The sequence below is a fragment of the Toxotes jaculatrix genome, chromosome 2 (genome assembly GCF_017976425.1).
Source record: "Toxotes jaculatrix isolate fToxJac2 chromosome 2, fToxJac2.pri, whole genome shotgun sequence".
Lineage (NCBI taxonomy): Eukaryota > Metazoa > Chordata > Actinopteri > Toxotidae > Toxotes > Toxotes jaculatrix.
Window position 1 is genome coordinate 24,440,380 of NC_054395.1, and position 21,037 is coordinate 24,461,416.

Consider the following 21,037-nt stretch of genomic DNA (forward strand, 5'->3'; position numbering starts at 1 on the left):
AAGGCAAACTAGTACCATACAAACAAGTGGTAAAATGTACAGTTTCAAGACACACGAGCTGTATTTGTAAAACATCTCCCTCACAATGCACCTGTTTCATCTTCACATCACATCACATCACATCCTTGAACTCGTCAAAACTTTGGCTGTGTTGGGTTTTGTGGGTAAGAAGAGGGAAGATCAAGACTGCATTCAGGGACTCGAATGGTCGATATTCACCACCACCATAAATAAAGTTCGTGTACACAAGAAATGACAAACAATTTATGTACAATATTTTTCCTCTTAGAATATTAAAAAGAGAAAATAAAATCCTGAGGGCTGTCAACTACTGTTCTTGCTCATCCCATGTCCTTTGATGTGTTCCTCTCCTGTTTGGTGCTTCCTAGCAGACATCTGTCTCACTGATGTCTGAGGAAGGACATAAGATGCTATCCAGATATTAATCCAAATGCAGACATTCATGTTCCACCTCAAAGTTAGAAAGAAATGATGAAAATATATTTATTACAAGGTTATGATGAAGTTCCCCGCAGGCAGCTTGGAGCATCAGTATTTTCAGAAGCCTTGAGCAGGATGTGCTTTATGTATTCTACATCTTTTTACACTTTAATCTGAGAAGTGTTCACATTTCTTAAAGCAACAATAGGATCATTGTCTTTGTGGTAATTGGTCCTGTGACAGTGCTGAAACGAGAAAGACAGACATATTTAGAAAGATGTAAATACCACAGAAATGAATATAAATAATGTGCTTTGCCCTTTAAAAAGCTTAGTGATTGAGGCAGTTGAGAGAAATTAATTATTATACCAGTGTCCCAGTACAAATGAAGAGGCTGACCTGCAAATTAACCTTTGCACCAGAGGCATTCCCTTGCATCCATTCCACAAAGTGTTAATATGTTGATGTTGTGTATGGCTGAGTGTTCTGACAAGAAAAAGAAGGAGGAAGTTGAGGGGTTAGACTGTGCTGTTAACAAGTCAGTTTGCAGTGAAATTCAATGCCAATAACCATGCCGTTTTGTTGATGCCACAGATAGTGTCGCAGTGCTGTACATGTCTATCCCACTGCTCTGCCACAGTGCCCTGTTTCCTGCGGTCAAGAGAGGTTATCTTACCCTCGTGGTTTTGATCTTGTTGCCAGCGTAGCACATCCAGCCTGAGTTGTCAGGGAGCGTCTTGCATTCCTCCCCCTCCAGGCAAGGCTCCATCTCACACCACCACTTCCCAATTACTATGGATGCTACAGGCAACAAAGACGAGAGAATTGGTGATGCAGGTACCTTTCACCTTAGCAGAGTGCAAAGCCAGATAGCAGTCCAGCCCAGCCCAGTTTACAGATAGATGGCCGTTAGGTGGGGGTGTCTAATCCTAATTATCAAATGTATCGTGTTAAAAGTGGCCGTAAGTAATTTGGCTGGATGTGTTGCATGTATATGCTTCAGATAACTTGTTTCAGTGCAAAACCGTTGCTTATTACAATACGGTTTCTTTATTCGAGGCAGTCATACATGAATGCAGAGGGTGGAACTGAGGCTTTTCATTGAGTGAGCGGATCGGTAGGTGTGACTGTGACTTGACTTTAATGCACGCCACATTTCTGCCATCAAGAGAGAAAATTGCCTTAAATACAGGGTAAGTAGACAGTAAATGGTTTGTAATGTGTGACAGAGGAAAAGAATCTGTCAGAACTGACATTGAGAGACCTCAAATTCCCCCAGTCCGCTCAGAGATTGCTGTAATATTTGCAAAAGGATTTAAGATAAAAGCCGCAGGTGAAAGGTTTTCCTAAAGCCAATATGTGTTTTAGTTGTGTCAGAGCTGAGCGCCAAATCCATTTCTTACAGGGAGACCAAACCTGTGTCACAGACGTTTGTCAGTGCATGTATAAAACCATCATGAAATATCTACAGGGCACCTGTGTAATCAGCAGCCATTTTCCTCTGCATCTCTTTGCATTATGCTATTTCTCTTTGCATTTGACTCTTCCCTGAGGAATGCTACATTCAGCAGTTGTGTTTGGCTGTCTGCTGTTGGAGGAAAGCTTACCCCTGCAGATACCTTCTGCTGCCTGTCAGCAACAGAATTTGGACGTGACATTATCCCAGGTAATGTTAATCTTATCTGGGACAAGGCATTGCATGGGTGACTTAGGCTTTTATTCGAACAAATCTCTGTATCTTTACAAAACGTAACAGTTTCGTTTGGCAGGATTTTCTTTTTCGCATAATGCAGTACATGTTTAGTTGAATGAAATATAAAAATGGAAACCATTATTTTCCTGCAAGGTAAGCACATTCAAACCAAATATATTATTTATTTATTTTTTTTTTTACCTCAGACAAACTTGCACTGGGGTAAAACCTGATATTTTATTTTATTCTTTATCTGTTTTATTACTCACCATCAACACATGAAGGTCTGTTTCTGGTGGTCCCAGCTACCTTCCCTGGCAGACAAGAACACTTCACTGTCTGTGACCGCTCCTCAATACGATTCTTATTACAGCATCTGTGAGCAGCAATTACTTCACACGTGCCCCCCTCTGATGAGGAAAAAAGAAACAGACAACAAACTATATTAAGTCAGCATCTCGGGGGCAATCAGATAGAGCAACATTTTGCTTTCTGAACAGCTCATTTTGTTTTGTGGATTAACATAGAGCGTCATCATTGGTGGAAAGTAAGTAATCACATTTACTCAGCTAGTGTACTTTTAAAGAAATAAAGCACCATTTTGAGGTACTTTATCTGAGTACTTCTATTTCATGCTACTTTATATTTCTACCCCACAACATTTCAGAAGTTAACAATTACAGAATTAAAAAAAAAAGGAATCAACAGCTGTTATGACTATTATCGATTAATTGTTTAAGTTGAAGTGAGTATACTCTGGTGCCAGTCTCTCCAATATGAGGATTTTCTACTTTGAGTAAAAGATCTCAATTTGTCTCCCGCCACTGGCGGTCATATCCATGTTTCTGCTCAAAATTTTAAACATGTGTCTTGTGCTTAATCTACAGTCTCCACATTCACAAATTCTTTGTATTCACAGGTTTATCTCATACATTAAACTAACTGTAAAAACATCACACAAGTTTGCTGTAAACAAGAATAATTATTCCTGTGCTTTACACTCTTTGACTCTGCTGATGAGGCCCCTGCAGCTTGTTGAATGTAAAATGATGATGAAGAGATGCGTGAAAGCGGGTAGGAAAAAAAAGATATCAGGAGGAGAGGCCTGCTTCAGGATTATCATCAAAATGAACACTGGCTCCACGATGCAATTATCACCAAACTACTGGCTGTGCCCTGAAGGATGAGATGACTGGGCCGAGCGGACTCGACCCACCTCAACCGCTGGCCTTTCCCACCCACTGCGCTCAGACTCTCCACATATGAGAGTTGTGCAGCAAAGGACCATCTGACAATTACACCCGTCAGCACGACACAAGATCAAGGAGGTTGTTGAGAGAAAGAGTAGAGAGAGAGAGAGAAGGAAAAAGTATCTTTGCCAGCAAAGTGATTTCAAGTAATGTTTGACAATGAGCTGTGGGTTTCTGAAATGTGTCATGGCTAGATTTGCATATATCGCTTTAACTACATTTGAATATTTTGGTTTGTGAGGCCCTCCTGATGCAGAGCAGTTTTTTAGAAGCAAAAACGCAGCCCTGCACACTGTCTTAGGAGAAATCCGGATGTGGTTACTGCAGTAAACAGCACAAATCACTTGAGTTCAAGATTTCATAATTCAAATAACATGAAAGCCAAGTGGTGACAATTAATTAGACCTTATTTTAATATTTCATAATTTGCATTCATTAGCAGTATGTAAACAATTAATAACACTCAGTAATATAATTATATTCATAAAGCTAAGACATTTTTATTTGTCAATAACTGTGGACTGTGATTCATAACTCGTTCTATGACGCATCTATAGCTGGTGTACAAACAGGAAAAAGTTATTGTCATTGATAATGATACGTAGAGCTGAAACAATCAATAAATCAATCGATTAGTAGAAATTAAATCTGCTGATTATTTTCTCGATTAATCAGTTTGATAGAAAATAGCAAAAATGCCTGTTATAATTTTCCATAGCCTAAGGTTATGTCCAGTGCATTCAGTTTACCATCACATATAACAAAGAAAAGCATCAAAACATCACATTTGAGAAACTGTAACCAGCAAGTGTTTTGCATTTTTACTTGAAAAATGGCTAAATTGATTAACTGGTTATCAAACTAATTGCAAATTAATTTGCTGTCAAGTAATCAACTAATCAACTAATTGTTGCAGCTCTAAAATTGCTTTAAAAATACATTAATAATCACTTTAAAACAGCCTGATGTTTGCACACAGCTCCATTGTAGTTGATTACAATGCTTACATAGCTTTCAAATGCAAATCTCAACAGTAAGGACAACGCAACTTTCAGACTTTCCAAAAACCGGTTTGCCATTAAATCCACAGCTCTGTTGCACAGAATGCAGCATTTGTTTAACCCAAAGCCAAACTGAGCCATGAAGTAGTTGTAATTCACAAAGAAGAAAGAAAACTATGTGTCAGTTTCTGGATATAATTGAGCCATCATGCGAGCTCCTGTGGGGATTAACCAACACAGCCCCACTTGACCCGCTGGATAGGAGTGGATCACTGGTCTTGTCTCACACTTGATTTTTTAATTTCTGCTGCAAACTTCATCTTTGGTGCATAAAACCCTAAAGAGGAGTCTGAATCAGATTGAGATCAACCTGATTGTGCTTCATTCAGGATTCAGTGTTTCTTTTGCAGGTTGTAAATGTGCCTGTGATGAGGTATGTATTAATAAAGACAACTTGTATTAACTTGAGAGGAAGGAAGTTTAAAAAAAAAATAAACAAAGAAAACAAAATTAATAGTCAAATATCAATAAAGGGGAAGGATAGAAGTGAGAAAGCCTTCCTTTTCACTGCTTCTTGCCATGTCTGCTGAGCTTCTTGGGGTTATCATGACTCCTGGCTCTGTATTTCAGAAAACATCAACAGTCTTTGGTTTAACTGAAAAATATCCAGATCTTGTAGCCGGTCTGGGAAAATGTTGCCTGCTGTCTGATGCACTCAACAAAAGGGCATGTCTGCACAACGTTAATCGTGATGTACCAGTGGAAGCAGTGGGGCATCATTTGAAAACAACAGCCCACAGGGGTTTGTTCTTCTTAATGCATCTCCTTAATTGCATAAGACAGCCCCAGATTTCCTCTTTGATCTATTAAAAACACACTACTCAACAGAATTAACTTGCACTGCTTGTTGCTAGCAAACAGAGCAAAGAATCAGGATACTCTATATTTGGAAATCATCACCTCCAAAGAATACATTAAAATCGAATAAAAATGCAAATCAGCGTGGTATTTCCAGCTGGCAGGTGAACTGGGTACCGTTAAACAAAAGCTTTGCACTGACACTGACGAGCGCTCTTCAAGTTCACCCATGGTTTCAGCCTGCGACCACAACACGCTGCATGCTCCGAGACCCCATCTTTGCATTATAAATATTTCAGAGGGAGCCGGAGAATAACATGGCTAGAGATGAACGCTCTCATCAGGTGAGGGCTGGAGCCAAGCAAGAGTATAATTGTTTTCTGTATTTCCATTTTCCCCTATTATCAGTGACTATGAACAAAGTCAGCCTCCCAAATAACAGATGGCTTCAAGGTGTGTGCGCACTCATGTTGTCTCTCCAGCAACTTTTTGACTGACAGGGAACAAGGGGTTTCACAGAAATTGTCATTCTGCGGGTCAGAGGTTGCACAGAAGCAGAGGGTCTGAACTTGAACTGCCCTGTTTTTGTTGCCATGCTCCGTGCTCCTGCCTCTTCATTACCCCGAGACTGGAAACAGAGGTTGTCAGGAAACAAGGTGACCACCTACAACCTGCACCCAACAAGGCACAGCTCATTTTTAGCTCAGGAAGAGCTGAAAAAGCCATATCTTTGTGCCATATGAGACAGTGGTTGTGTCATGTTTTCTGGGGTGATTTGTTCCTGGTGTTGTTTGGTTTCTTATGCTGATTTATTTCCCATGCTGAGATTTCTTTTGTTGGTCTGTTCTTGCTTTGGGGGAGAAAAAAATCATCCCTGAGAACAATGCACATCTGCTGTATTTAGTGTTACAGTCAACAGTCCAAATTTCCCCTGTCTTGGTCTCGCCTGCAATTGTCTTCGGCCTTAGTTAATTCTAGAATTACAAATGCCATGTCCCATTTTTATGAATTATTATGAATTTCACATCAGTGTGAACCTTAATATTTAACCAATTTAAGCATTACAAGTTGTCTGGAAATTGAATGTAGTGATTTAGTAATAAGCTGGGGGCACAAGATACTGATGAGAAGAGAACAGTTAAAACTTGTGCAGCGGAAGCTGAGACATTGTGACGTCTATAACTTATAGTATGGGTCAAACACCACAAACACCCTGGATCCTAAATTTCCCATAATGCAGTTGGTTAGCGTATTTCATTAGATTTCAACTGAATTAAAAACAAGGTGAAATATGGAAATCTTATTGCGCCAAGAGATTTATTTACTTGTTTTATGGATTATTGCCAGAATAACATTATGTAAAAGCCCTAAAGTACTCCTGCTGCTCAAAATACTCCTTTTCCATTCATTTTAACATCTACAGTTCAACGGTAACCGGGAACACTCCATGTGCTGATGAAGATCAAAGTCAGTGAATGCTAAATGAGATGGTACTTGAACTTAGGTAAAAGTATAAAAGAAATACCACAAATATATCTTGTGATGAGACTGTTTTCTCAACTGCTGTTTCCAAGGTCAAAAATGAATAACATATCTTAATGAAAGTCATTATATACTGTATAGTAGGTCTGTCTCATGATTTTCCCATCATTTGTAGCAGCAGCTACAGGCAAGCTGTCTGACTCTTCTGTCTCACTGTACAAATGTTGGAGCTTCTCCAAAATCAGGTTAACAAAATCACATCAAATGATTGATTGCCATCTGTTATTCAGTAACAGCGTCTTGGTCATCTATTTTATTCAGATTTTTTCCACTTTAGCATCTTCTCTTATGTCAGCAGATCAAGACGTAACAGTGTGAAGACAGATGCTGTAAAATAAATTCAATGTGAGAGGAAAATTGGCTTTTCTCAAACCTACAAAACCTTCTGGCACTGTACACAACTACTCACACAGGGATCCGCTTTGTTCAAGTTTACCACATGGAAATTTGTTCAAAGCACTTAACTGTAATGCTATTATCTACACAAATGACAACACCTGGCATCAGCAGTGTCTCAGCTGCTGGTTGGCGAGCGAGTGTCGTTGAGTCGACGGTCTCCGGCACAATGAGTCATGCTGGAAGCCAACACCACTGCATTGAAATCCAATGAGTTATGGATAGCAAGCCTGGATGAAGGCAAATGCTGTCAAATCATGCATGACATGAACGTGTAGCGCTGATTCTGAATTTCTGTGGATCTGCGGTTCTGCCTGCCTAATGAATGTGAGCAGAGTTCTTGTGGGACCAGTGAATGGTTCTTCAAACGTGATGAAACAGCCATTGCACCGGGGAAAACGGTCAGTCTATCTCAATAGAAATGTCACTACGCAATAAGTATGCAATGACTCGCTGTCTACTGTAATGAGCCCAGACTGTGCGGTTGTCTCTGGAGATGCTGATAGCGAGTATACCGTCTGAATGGCAACACTCCTCAGCCATCTGTTCCATGCGTTCTACAAAGTGTGTACATGAAAGAAAGAGGGTTTCTGAACGCCATCTATCATTTGGGTAATCTAATGGAAATATGTGGATTTAATGAATACAGCGTATTACTGAAGGGATAGCGCTGAGATTAGTCTCTATTACGCTACATATACAAACCAAATAGAAAGCCTAAGGGACTCAATTTAGCAGGTAACCAGTTTCTCTCCTGGGGCTTTGGATTCCGCTGTTTGGCAGCCAGTGGCATTGTGTGCACACCCTGGACTGAACATGACAACATATCTCGATAACTGTATGACATCTGACAACTCCCTACAACTTCAGAGTCCATGTCACATGCAAGTCCCTGACAAACACAGAGCCCGTACCTGTGGTTAATTATTTTGTGGCTTAAAAGTCATTTACGAGAGACAGCAGGCCCTGATCTCCAAACCACAGCAGTCCGTGTTTTAGAGCAGCATGTCTGTCACCTTTTAATGGGAAATGCATCCAAGGTGACCCATAATAGGCTCCACTTTCTCTCTGTGCATGTTCTCTGCAGACTTCCCAGCCAGCAGGCTACAGCAGTTCTGTCGCTGACAGGAAATAGGAGCGCCAGATTAGAGAATGTCAAATTAATGCAGATGGAAGACAGTGAGAGGCACAAAACATGTGACTGCATGGTGTCAAATTGAGTGACTATTTTTTTCCCTGCCTTCTGTGAAAACATCTGAAGTCCCTGTAGTACTGTTCTTATTCTAGACATAAATGCTGAGGTGAAAGTGAGTGATATATTGGTCGATTATCTGTGAGACAAATTTGTTTCCGAGGCTGGAGAAAATGCAGAGGACAGTGTGCTGGTGTAAACCATTAAAAGGCACAAGAGTAAAGCTGAGAGTCTGAACGTTTTGAGAATTAAAAGTGTTTGTGGAAAGCTACAGATGTTAAAAGGTGTCAGCACATGAGGATATTTTTTTCTTAACAAACTAGTTTTCTTTCTTAACTCGTGTGTGGTTCCAAGTTTACGCTTGTGTGTGTTTGTAAGAGAGAGTGAATGTGTTTGCCAGAGAAAGGAATCAAAACAATTTACAAGCACTGAAAACTACCAATTGCTACTCTGAAAAAAGCACTGTCCATGACAAATAAAAGCGGAGAAATTCATGAAATATGGCTGGCGGTTTTGACAGTGTGTCACACAAGGAGGCCGTAAGATTGGTCCTGTGCAGTGGGCCAAAGATGGGTGATACTTTATTGAAATGCAAAAAGACTACGCACAGAGCAGAGCTGGTGTTGTTTTAAGATGCATGAAAACTGCATGGAACAGAGGCGAGTGGTAGGGAATGGGTTTTTCATTTGCATGTGAGCCTCAAAGCCTGTCGCGTCTGTTGTCACACACACACAGCACAGACCCAGAACACTGCAAGACTGGTCCTGATCAAGGGCATTAAATGCTATTCTAACTCGCAACGAGCAGGACCCGCACATGAAAAACGCCCATGGTTATTTGGTTTTTATGGTGGAGATGTGCGGCTTGTTCAGCATGACAGCGATGTTCTGAACAACAGCAATCACACAGCAGCTTTCATGTCCATTAAACTCACATAAACAAAGGCACTCTATCAACATTATCCTCTCCGAGCACACATTCGCTTCAGAGTTGTTGAAAGTGGGCAAACAGAAAAATTACGATGTGTAAATACATCATCTGTCACAGCAATGTCATTCATTTTTTAAATGTCAAGCTGTTCCTGTTCCCTCTTTCTAGCCCTTTTTCCCAGACTGGCAAATGTCCAGAACTGGTATTTCATATTTTTAGATCGTCTGCTCTGATGAAAGCGTTACATTCAGAGAGAAGAAAAGGAAACAGAGATAGAGCCGAGTCAAAGAGCCTTTAGAGAACAGCTGCTCGCCACTGATGTGACTGCTGGCCCTCTCACTGCCAGTCAGGCAGTGTGCCTGCAACATGTAAACTGTGTAATAATGCATAATACAAAGGCTAAATGACCTTTCATGCTGTATGACATGTACTTTGAAAGGTCGGTAGCGGTGATTATGCAGAACTTGCAAGCTGATAAGGGGAGAAATTGCAGGGGGTAGAGGCTCTTTACTTATTCAGTATGACGCTACAATGCAGATTGTGTCACATGATCCTTTCAATCCCATCTTTCTGCAATTAAGGAAGGTAGTTTACACGTGTTGGCGCAGAGTGAAATATTTTAGCACCTACAGAACATGCTTTAAATGAGACACTGTAGATAGGTTTTATTTTACTGACTGCCTCATTAAATTTTGTCAAATGAGAAGACATTTTGTGTATTTTATTTGTTAATTTAATTTATTCTTGTCAGTCCTTCCATTATGTTGTTCATATTTGACAAACTGTATTTTCCCACTTTTGTGCACTGTTTTCACACATGCATACATACACAGTCTCTCCAAGATAGGTAATTGGATCTGTAGTGTAAATATGCAAGAAGACTTATGGCACACCAAGGAAATATTAGAGCAGGAAGTAAGAAAAAAAAAACAACAAAAAAAAAAAACATTAAAATCTGCAATAGAGCCTGATAAACCCAATATTAATTACTTAGCTTATTTCTCATACTACCCTCCCCCTTGGACCCAATTAGTAACTTGAGATGCTTCTTTTCAGTTTAATGAGGTCTAAGTAATGATAATGAATTTCATACTCTTGCCAAGCATTTGAAATAGGTTACCACAAAGGCAAAGCTATATGAAATGATCTCTCAAGCATAGCTCCCATTCTGCATTTCTTTCATTGAGAAAATCAAAAATGAGGAAATGAGGTCCCATTTTTCACTGAGAGGATGAATTAATAGAAGTAGTTTTTCTTCACGCCGATGTCGTTTGGGGACGACGGAGTGTTAGTCACATGAAATAACTGCAGAATCTGCAGACCCAGTTCTAACTACATTTTAATGAACAATGTGTCCAACAACTGGGTCACAAAATCATCAAAATCACATCTGAATTCCACCACAAATGTCCAACAGTGAAGTGACAAAAAACCCTGTCCGTTGTCTAAAGAGCAGGGAGAGCCCGAGGGCTGCCACACCTTGAAAACCCTCCACAAAGGAAAATTTAAAAAAAAAAAAAAAAAAGCCACAGAAGGAGAAAACAGCCTGTGACAAAACTTGTTACATCTCTACACTTCCAAATTATATGGGTTAACAGGAAAACCTGCCAGCAGGGTAGCCTTTTACCTTGGCAGGGAGCATATTTGCTGGAACAACTCTCAGTACACACAAGACAAGAAGGTCTGAACTCCCTGATATAATATTTACAAACAGTGGGGACATAAGCTATCATTAATTTACCAGTTGTTTTTGTTGCATGGGGAATATGTTGAATAAAAGAGGAACAGTGCTCACACGTGAACCCACAGAGGGCTGAGCAACCACTGACATCAGCAATTACTGTGAAGTGTGTTGATGGTGTGATCTTTTCCATTGTGAGGGCTTGTTGTGATTCTCTGGTCTGGGAACAAAACATAAAAGAGCTTGTGCTGATTTTTTATTTTTTTTTGCCATGTTATTAATCTAGAGAAATTCAGAGTGCTGTCATTATGTGGGGAATTACTGTAGTCTGATATTCTGTAACTCAGTGGGTTTAAGGGTTTGACTTCAAGTGGGACAAACCAAAACTATTAATATACAAAATCCAGCTACAGTGATATAAAGTGCTTCATATTAGTTGTGTTTTCGTTCCCAGCATTGTGACCCTGAGAGGTGGTCAGCGCTGGCCAATCAGACTCCACGAGGGCTATGTGCCAGCCCTGGTGCCCCCTCCCTACCAGAGTCAGAAGGTGATGGCTAGTTGACTTGTTATTACCATGGATGTATTACTGAACAAGCCCACTGGATACAGGCTCAGGGCCACTGGACCTGAGCGTCTGTGTGAAGTGACTGTTGACATTTCTGTTTGAAAAGTTACTCAAACAACAACAGAGAGATGTGAAACAACCACATAGAGATGTGAAATGACTACAAAGAGACACACGACAAGACACATAACATGATATTAAATGACTAAAAAGAGATACAAAATGAGCAGTAGACACAAAACAAACCCAAAAAGAAAAATCGCCCACAAAGAGAAGAAAATCATTATGCAAAAAGACTACAGCAACGCAAAATTAATAAAGAGAAGCAAAAAAAAAGAGATACACAAAAAATGTGAACACACAGTGACACAAGATAAGACACAAAACAAGATGCAAAGTGAGATGTAAAATGACTAAAAAAAGGATGGGGGGGGGGGCTCCTGCGTCTTGCAAGACATCCTTGGACACATTGTCTTTGTCCAGGGGCCCATTGTCTCATAATTTGTCCATGGCTGTGTGATATTCAGAGTTGCAAATGTCAGCTATTTACTGATATTATTTCCTATTAAAATATTTAAAAGGGTTACTTTGGCATTCATTTATTACACTGAATAAACAACGTAACCATTAATGATGCACAGTTTATCTTTGCCAGGAATCAGGTCTTTGAATGGGACATTTTTCCTCATTTTACAAATGTGCCCTCCTTCTTTAAATCTGTGTCCCATTCAAAAGTTTAATCTAATGTAGATGCACAATTCACTGTAATCAAAGTTTAATAGTAATTACACCTAACATCATCATTACACATTAATTAGTATTAAAAATGTATGTTATCCATAAACTCTAGTATGGATAATTCATTTTCAGCTAAAGATAGATGTTCTGCAGGCTCAATAACGTTCAAGAACAATGTTTAATATGAGGAAAAGCACTAATTTGTTTTGCTGTTTGCGCAGAACAAAAAGAATGCAGCAGTGTCTCTAACAGCTGAGCTTTGTCTCGGACTATTTCTGGATTAAAGCAAACCGAACCCTTTTATCAGGACTCAGGGTTCCAGAGTCAGCTATCCGTCAGCTATGTCAGCTGTCACAGCAACATATTTAGAAAACCGCTGCTAACTACTGAACAGCAAATGCCTCCTGCTCCTAAATGCCTCCAAGGCCGCATTTCATGGGAGAAATGCTTAAACATAAATGTACTTTCTGGGTGGTAACAATGCATAATGTACAATCCTCATGAGCTGATACAGGTTTGGTTTAGTGAACAAATTGTTTAAATTTACACCATGCAATGATCCAAATAATTACAGCCCTATTAGTATAATACATACAGTTTACATCTTACAAATTCAAGTTACCAATAAATATTTATCATTCTGGTGTGACAGTTATCGACTGTTAGATGAACCATGTTTGTCTAGTTAGGTCAGCTCATTTAATGCCGTTTAGTGTTGATGCTTTTTAACCTTTACACACACACCTCAGGTCTTTAAGACCATGGAGCAAATTACACCCTGACTAATTCAATTATTTTGTTTCCCTCTATTCCTCAAAATATTTGTTTTTAACAATTTTCGGGTGTCAGAGAGTCAGAATTGCACATTAGCAGCATGGGTCTGTGGATGTTTGTCAGTCAGTCCAGCAGTTTGGTCCAGACTGAAATGTCTCAACAATTACTGGACGGATTGCCTGGTAATTTTGTGCAGACATTTATGGTCTTATGACTTTTCCTCTAGTGCCACCATGGTTTCCAGTGGTTTTCAGCTCAATATCTCTACAGCCGTTGGCTGCACTGACATGAAATTTAATTCAGACATTCAAGTTCCCCTCATAATAAATTGTGATCATTTTGTTGGTCCCTCACCACTTTCCATCCAGCACCATCAGCAAGTCAAAATTCCAGTTTGTCAAATAATCTGGTTTGTGACTAAATGCCTACAAAACCAACAACATTCCCATCAGCCTCAGCTGTACTTTGTGTTGTGTGATATTTAGCAAATAAGATGAACATGGTAAACATTATACCTGATAAATATCAGCATGTTTGCATTGTCACTGTAGCATTTAGCGGATAAGTACACAGAGTAGGTACACTCACAGAGCTGCTGGTAGACTTGTTTTTCTCCAAAAAATCTGACAGGGTTTTTAGAGGGTCAAGGTATGTGATTATGTTTTCATGTTTTGCCTCATTCTGAGTCACTGATACTATTAATTAATGCAGACACAAGAACGTATGTCTGCATTGTGTGAGCTCACTGTCAAAGTAACACGACAGTGCAATGCGGATGACTCAAGCACTTTTTTTTTTTTGAAATGGGGAGGGTTTAATGACAGCAAATCCAAAAATGAAGACATGCCTGAAGCAACTGATGATGACGAATATGTTTGTGTGTGAAATGATCAGTCAGGTATTTCAGAAACAGAACTGGAGCATGAGTTTGACAGTGCAAGCTCAGAGGTCATGAGCTTGACAGCAGAATGGCAGACGGCTGCCACAAGACAAGAAAATTAGGTTTTCATTCTCCCCACTGTACCAAAAACAACAATGACACCACCTCTACGGTATGTATCGAACCATGAACTCTGTTTCTTTAACACCCCTTTCATTAATGCTCGGGGATTCTGGCTAAGACAAGAAACAGCTGGTGTAGTTATGAGAGAGAGAAAGCTGGCTAATTAATTAAGCTGTGGGCCACAGAAATTCATTTTGCACATAAGCGTTGTGACCACAAACCATAGCCCCTGTGCAGAATTGGCTGAAAGACTTCAATTAAACATGATGTTTAAACAAATATCCACAAGCTTAGAGGAGCTCTTGCTCATGAATAATTCATAGCCCAAAAGAGGAAAATAAATGGGAAATACTGAAATATGTAAAACCTATTTGTAGCTGTGAGCTTACAGTAATAATTAGGGCACTGATTGTCCTAAGATTCATTTACTTAAGAATATATTTTCCTTTCCGGGCTAACCAAGGAAATGATGAATAAGCATATTCCTGGTGTAATATGTGATACAACATCAGCTGAGCAAGCTTTGCCTCTTTGTACAAAAGAGCCATTTAAGAAGAAGAAATCCACTTTTAAGGCTATAGATGAAATTTCTGGTGTTTTACAGGGCGGTCAGTGGTCCTTCAACGCCACAGCAGCATGTATAACAACATCAGGACAAAGTGGGTTTGCTGAGCTCCAGATGTGGAGAGGCCTCGGGCTGAGGCTGCACGCCACTTCCCATTGGCGCTGCAGCGGAGCAGCAATGACACTAGTGAAAGCATGGTTGAGAGGAGGTCTTGGGGAGGGGTGGAGGAAGATGTATGTCAAAATAATGTGCCTCCAGGATGCATTATATAAGGCTATTAAATTGTCAGTGTCTAAAACAGTGCATAGAGGATACAACCTTTGTTTGTGACAGCTGAAAATCCATTTTTCATGTTTGTTTCATTGTGAGCTTTACCAGCGAGTGGTTTCTTTTGTTGGAGCGCACAGGGAAAAAAAAAGTCCTGATCCCCTACTCCTCGCAAAAGCTACTAAAAGGGAGACATGAGGGATTTAAATGGTACTTTCACTCTGGAAAGAAATGAGACTGTAGCCATACTCCATATTTTGGAGGAAAGCTGATATTGAAGTTGCTTGACATTGAAATTACATCCACGTTGAAAAGGTACATCTTTAAGAGGCACTGACAGGACTGAGGAGGGAGGGTAACCATAGCTCCAACAGAGGACTATCATAGCAGTTAGCAGTGTGAGGGGAGAGGAAGACAGTGAAATGGATATCACACAGAGTGAAGTATTTATGACTTAAGTATGAATAAATTATAATATACAGTGGATACTTACGAGTGAGTTACTTCTGCTTGTATCCCCATTTCTGCCTCTATGCATATCTCAACTCATTATGAATGTACATTCACAGCTACACATTTCACAGCAACCACGAGGTAAGACCTTATCTGCACAGTGTTGAGAATCGATGACCTTTCAGTTATGAAGAGTTTGACCCTGCAAAGCCGGGTGGTGGGAGTGAGTTCATGAGGGAGCAAGGCCACCTCAGGCAGCCACTATCTACTCTTTGTCATACAGTCTGCTAACACCTCCACATGATGCACTGCATCACCAATGGCACTGTTTCTTCCACTGGAAATAGACTGCTGCTCCACACGTTCAAAACACGCCTTTGTTCCTTCTGCTCTGAAGCATATATTTCAGTTCATATTTTACCAAATATCATACAAGAGCTGAAGTGTTACTCCTGAAAAAGTGTAATTTGTCACACCCCCAAAGCCTATTTTCATATTTTCACTTTCTGGAATAGTTTTTAAAATCGATGCAAGTAGGAGTTTATTTTTTTCTCTAGCAAGTCAATGTTTTAGACAAGGAAAATTCTCCCTCTGTGGTTTCCTGTAGACAGGTTCAGGGGTTGGGAAAATGCATGACCCCAAAAGCAACATCTCTGCCCGGCACTTTTACGGATGCACGACAAACACAATCTGTTCTCTTTTGTGCGTCGTTCACGCTCTTTGCACCAAATAAATACAGCACCTTATGAATCATACCGCAGAGAACAACACTGCCTGCACCGGGAAAGCAGAGAACAGACCTTAGCATATCTGAGAGAGTGGCAGGCAGCAATCTGTAAGTAGAGCTGCAGGGTGGAAAGCAGGCCGCCTTGTCCGAATCACTGAGCATACACAAGCGTCTACTCAGGGGTCATCCAGCTAATGGACTTCAGGACACACAGTCTTTGGAATAAGACTGCCAATATATCGGTGCATGAGTGAAGCAGTTGCTTATACGCTGTCAAAAGAAATTATTACTGAGAACGCATTTAGGGTGAGCAACACAATGCTGCTGATGAATCTGTAATCTTTGTTTCTTGCAGTGGTGTGCTGTCGGGACAAGCAAGGCACGCGCTGCTCGACAAAGCTAAAAACAGACATCAATTAGAACAATACCGAAGTGGAAGCAAAATATCTCCTTATCATCTCAAAGGGGTGTTAGTTGTCTGACTAATCACCTTGGTCAACATGACGTGAGGAAAGCGTTAACGGACATATTTTTTGAATTTACATACAGTTTACAATGAAACATATTATCCAAGCCTTTCAGTCCTGTTCTGCTCATAGTTTCCTTTCTTTTACTAAGAGTGTGGACTTCTCTGTGCACGATCTGCAGTAAGTTTTAGAAGCCTGAGACAGCATATTCAGGCCAGAAAATATAGGATTCTGCATTCTCAGTGGAGTGTGCCATTTTCAGTTAATAATAAATATTTTGAAGATTACCATAGAGGGTTTTTTTTTTTAGATGATTTTCCTCTAAATTGTACATTTTATATGTTTACTATCAGTTCAGGGGGAGGTTCTCCTTTTCTGTTGTTGGTTCTTAAGCTCTGTTTGCCCATCGGTAAAAGCCACCACACGCCACTGCTTTCTTGTGTACCTTTTCACGCTGCAGGTGTTTTATTTACAACAAACAATTTATCTAGAGTTTGTGTGTGTTGAAAGGCTATGAAGATCAGGTCACAATTTAGCTGCTCCCAAAGTCACTACACGTGATTGACTTGTGTTTTCCTAAACAACATCTCCCCATAGATCTAAATTTCTATTGGCAAAGACACAACTGATCTCTCGGCCCCTCTAATCTCGATTTCCTCTGGTAATACCAGTCACCGTGAACTTGTGGCATTTCGCTGCCTTTAATGATTGGCCCAGTGGTCTGCAACCAATGGCCTTCTTGCCACCAATTCATGACCCGTCAACCCCAATCCTCCCACCAATCCAACAGGCGCACAACACACAGCACAGAACAAATGTCCCAATGTCAGAATCAATCCAGACAGGCATCCCATCCTCCTCTCATAAAACTGGCATCTCATTTATCCAGGAGTGAGAACTAGCTATACTATGGTAAATGGAATGACAGGGCATTTACACTTTTAGTAGCAGAGGGTCCTGAAGGATTCGAATTTTTCTCTTTGAACTCGTTTTCTCCGAAGAGCTACCTGAATGCACATTTGAAATATTAATTCCATTTCCCTTTTGTTGACATGCGAACACTTTCTAGAAGATATCCTATTTGTGAGTGTTCTTTTCCTTTTCTTTTCTTTTTTTTGTTGTACATTTTCTTCTCCAATACACATGTGCAGATGTGAGTAATGAAATGAAGGTGTGGGAACAGGAAGTCTTCTGACTCACAATATTGAGAGTATTGAAAAGACCCCTTGCTGATATGCTTGAGGTGCACCGGTGCATAGAGGAAATAACAGATACCAAGGACCTGCACGCTCATGCAGCTACTTCTCCCTTTGAAGTTCTGACAGCATTCGGCTTCCTTTCCTCTGTTGAATCCCGAGATCATAATTATTTACCATAACCATGGCTCACATCCGCCTGATGAAAACAAAAGTTCGACTGTAATGTTTCGGTCATATTCTATTCAGCGCAATTTCACAGGCAGCACAATCGCACAGATCAAATTGAGGAGGAGCAGTGTAGCATGAATATCAACTGTAACAGCTCAAGAAGGAAAGTGCAAAAGCATTCGTTGTCTGTTGTCTATCTGTGTGATCTTCAGAACAGAAGCTCGTTTGCTATCAAGGTCACGTCTTAATGAAAAACAGCCACTGTACAATGTGCTTGCTAGATAATTCTAAATAGTCTAATGTCTAAACAGTCTAAGCTGAACTGTTAATATATTAAGTAAAGTTATGACTTAATGAAAATGAAGATGGACACGTGAAGCCAGAGCAAAAATAAAGTGTTGCTACTTTCTCCCTGGTTGTGACAGTCTAATTAAACACAAGCCCAACGTGCTACAGTGCAGTGCTCAATGAGCAATGGCAGCAAAGGAAAAGACAGGAGAGAAAGCACTGAAGGACTCACCAATCATGTGAATGGTGGTTCGTCCAGGCCTCGTCCCATGATGCTGCTGGATGGTGTCGTAGAAAGTGGCCTGACACAGCTGAATGGCAGTGACACTGACCCAGAGGCACAGGCAGAGCAGCCAGGACATGACAGGACACATCTGGTAAGGACCGGCAAAGGTGGAGTCAATGCAAAATACAGCATACTCTAAACCTAGGACCTCAACGTCGCAGCACAAACTAACACACACACACACACTCACAGAGTCATGAGCAAAATAATTTAATAAATACAAATACATAAATTTCAACATTTTGTAGAAGCACTTCAGTCTATAATTGGCCTTAACTCCCTTAGTGGAGTCTTTTAGTCATCAGAATTTATCATTAGCATGATTATATAAGTATGACTTCTTCACTGTTTTGTCTTCCTACTTTGCCCTGTCTTGTCCCTGAGCCACAACGCTGCAAATGTGGAGTGATCCCTGGGGAGTTTTTCCCATGCAGCAGAGATTTCCCCTGACAGGCTGACTCCCTTCAACTCCTGAGCTGTGCTCCTGCCTCAAAACCAAAAATCAAACTTAAAGAAAGATAAGATTTCCAAGCAGCTGGCTGCCGAAGCTTTTCTGTATCTGTCAGAATAATGTGACAGTGACACAGCAGTAATAGGAATCAAAAGCCTTGTAATGTTTCACCGTGCTGTTTAGATGAGAAACAAAGAAAAAATAGAACAACAACGAGGAATGCTCCTGGTCATAGGAGAAGGGTGATTGTGAAGGAAATCTATGAAGGAGAAAATACAAAATGTGTCAACCCTGAAATTGTTTCACAACATTTTTTTTTTCACCGCAGCAAACCGCTAACAAGCATTAGATTATTAATTATCTTTTTTAGATGTATTGATTCTTATCGAAGCCTATTTGTAACATTTATGAAATATATTTAGATTTGGTTTCTTTAAGATATTTCAACATGATACTGGGTGATTTGCAACAGCATAAAAACTTTTATCAAACCATATGAAGGAAAAAAAGTGTATTGCACATGGATTGGTGCTATTAAGGTCTATGCATGGATATAAATTAATTACATTCTCCATATTCTACTCATGCAAAATACTTTAAAGTCCTTTCACAAGTAGATTGTCTTTGTGGCAATAAAATCATTCAGAAAAGCTAAAAAAGCTAAATAAACATAATAAATTAAACAGCAATTCTTTGTATAATCAATAGAAAATCCTACCATAGAATGAGACTGAATAAAAATGCACAATGGTTCAATCTCTACAATATGCCACAGAATGCAGTTATTCTTTATGTGTGCATATTTCACTTTCTTTTTTATGGTAAATTGATTGATTTGTCAGCTTCATGCACACAGCTGTATCTCCTTACAATGATTTTTTTTTTCTTTTTTTTTTGTCCAGAGTAGAAAGAATAAAATCTTACCTGAACAACCCAACAAAGAGTATATAAATATCTCAGCAGAATGACAGAAATCCATCCATAATGCTGCTCATGTTGATCCCATCCAATAACTCTGAATTTGGCTCGAGGAGGGAACTCCACTGACTCTGCCTCCCTGCTCCACACTTTGATAGCAACAGTCCAGTGATTCAGAAATGACTGTCAAGCCAGAGTCAGGAAATAGATTTACAGCTCTTTCAATTCCACCTTTGAAATATCACTGCTCCCTCTGACACTGAATTCATTTGCCCCTTCGCATTTATAGGCACGTGCAGAGTGCTCCTTAATTAACTGTAGTGGAATCTCTTCTTTCACCGTCTGCATCCTTCCAGTGAGAGGCAGCCTCTGAGCAGCGGCGCTCGCTGAGTCCCCCCCCCCCCCTTTAGCGAGCACCAAGACACAAATGTTCCCGTACAGCCTGGCTCAGTGTAAAGACTGTATCACATGTCTTAAAGCCAGACTGCCTCTGGATTAGATGGCTTGGTGGCACTCCACCTGATCATATGCTTCTGACAAATGCAAATCAGGGAAAGTGGCACCACTCACGTTGCTGTGACCACATGATTAGCAATTATTTACATTTAGAATGGATGTCTTGTTCACCTAAGGCACCATTCCCTTTACTTCATTTCCTTTTTTTGTTGTCCGTTCTTACTCTGCCCTACATTCGGAGAGCTGAGAACATGTGTAATGTTTTAAGTGATTAAAAGTTAATCCAAGAAACCTCACAAAAAAAAGTCCATATGGTATGTCAGCAGATACAAGTACGTGAAGAGGGAAAGAAGTAAACCCTCAGTTCTTGGCTTACCTTGGTGTTTTTACAGGAAGGTGCATAGAAGAAGATTAGGAAAGGACATGTTTTCACATGCTGAGCAGAAAGGAAAATTGAATGTGGATTGTGTTGAGAAATAATAATTTCCATTCAGCTAAAGGTAATCTTCACCTACAGTGGGGGTGTTCTTCAGTCTATGATGGAGACGTAATGGTGATCATGGTAAAGAAGGGGAGGTGAGTGCTGTTATTTGGAGTAAATCAGCACCGATCTGTATGTGTGAGAAATAGCTCGATCCTTCTCATACCCCGCCACCTTCGCTACATGGTGAGTTCTACTTTTGCATTGTGTCTGGATTTTTTATCACTGGCATGCAGAACATGCCCA

At 40.1% G+C, this 21,037-nt stretch overlaps 1 protein-coding gene across 2 annotated transcripts; it reads right to left on the reverse strand.

Moving 5' to 3' along the window:
* Positions 1 to 388: 388 nt before the first annotated feature.
* On the reverse strand, positions 389 to 18,573 carry LOC121194543 (chemokine-like protein TAFA-1). 2 transcript variants are annotated; one of them, XM_041057479.1, is made up of 5 exons: positions 18,432 to 18,573; positions 2,404 to 2,544; positions 1,118 to 1,242; positions 841 to 927; positions 389 to 686 (listed from the first exon to the last, which is right to left on the reverse strand). In XM_041057479.1, exons 1-4 carry the CDS (start codon positions 18,571 to 18,573, stop codon positions 895 to 897), a joined length of 441 nt encoding a protein of 146 aa, XP_040913413.1. In that variant the 3' UTR covers positions 389 to 686; positions 841 to 894. The 2 variants fall into 2 exon arrangements, with proteins under 2 accessions (XP_040913413.1, XP_040913421.1); XM_041057487.1 differs by lacking the exon at positions 841 to 927 and having other exon boundaries at positions 652 to 675.
* Positions 18,574 to 21,037: the final 2,464 nt, after the last annotated feature.

Bases quoted from the DNA above. Each gene is read 5' to 3' on its own strand.
- LOC121194543 (XM_041057479.1), bottom strand. From the start codon at position 18,573: ATGTGTCCTGTCATGTCCTGGCTGCTCTGCCTGTGCCTCTGGGTCAGT. The intron at 2,545-18,431 runs GTGAGTCCTTCA...TTTCCTCATCAG, and splicing joins AACCACCATTCACATGATTG to AGGGGGGCACGTGTGAAGTA. The intron at 1,243-2,403 runs GTGAGTAATAAA...TGTTGCCTGTAG, and splicing joins CAGACCTTCATGTGTTGATG to CATCCATAGTAATTGGGAAG.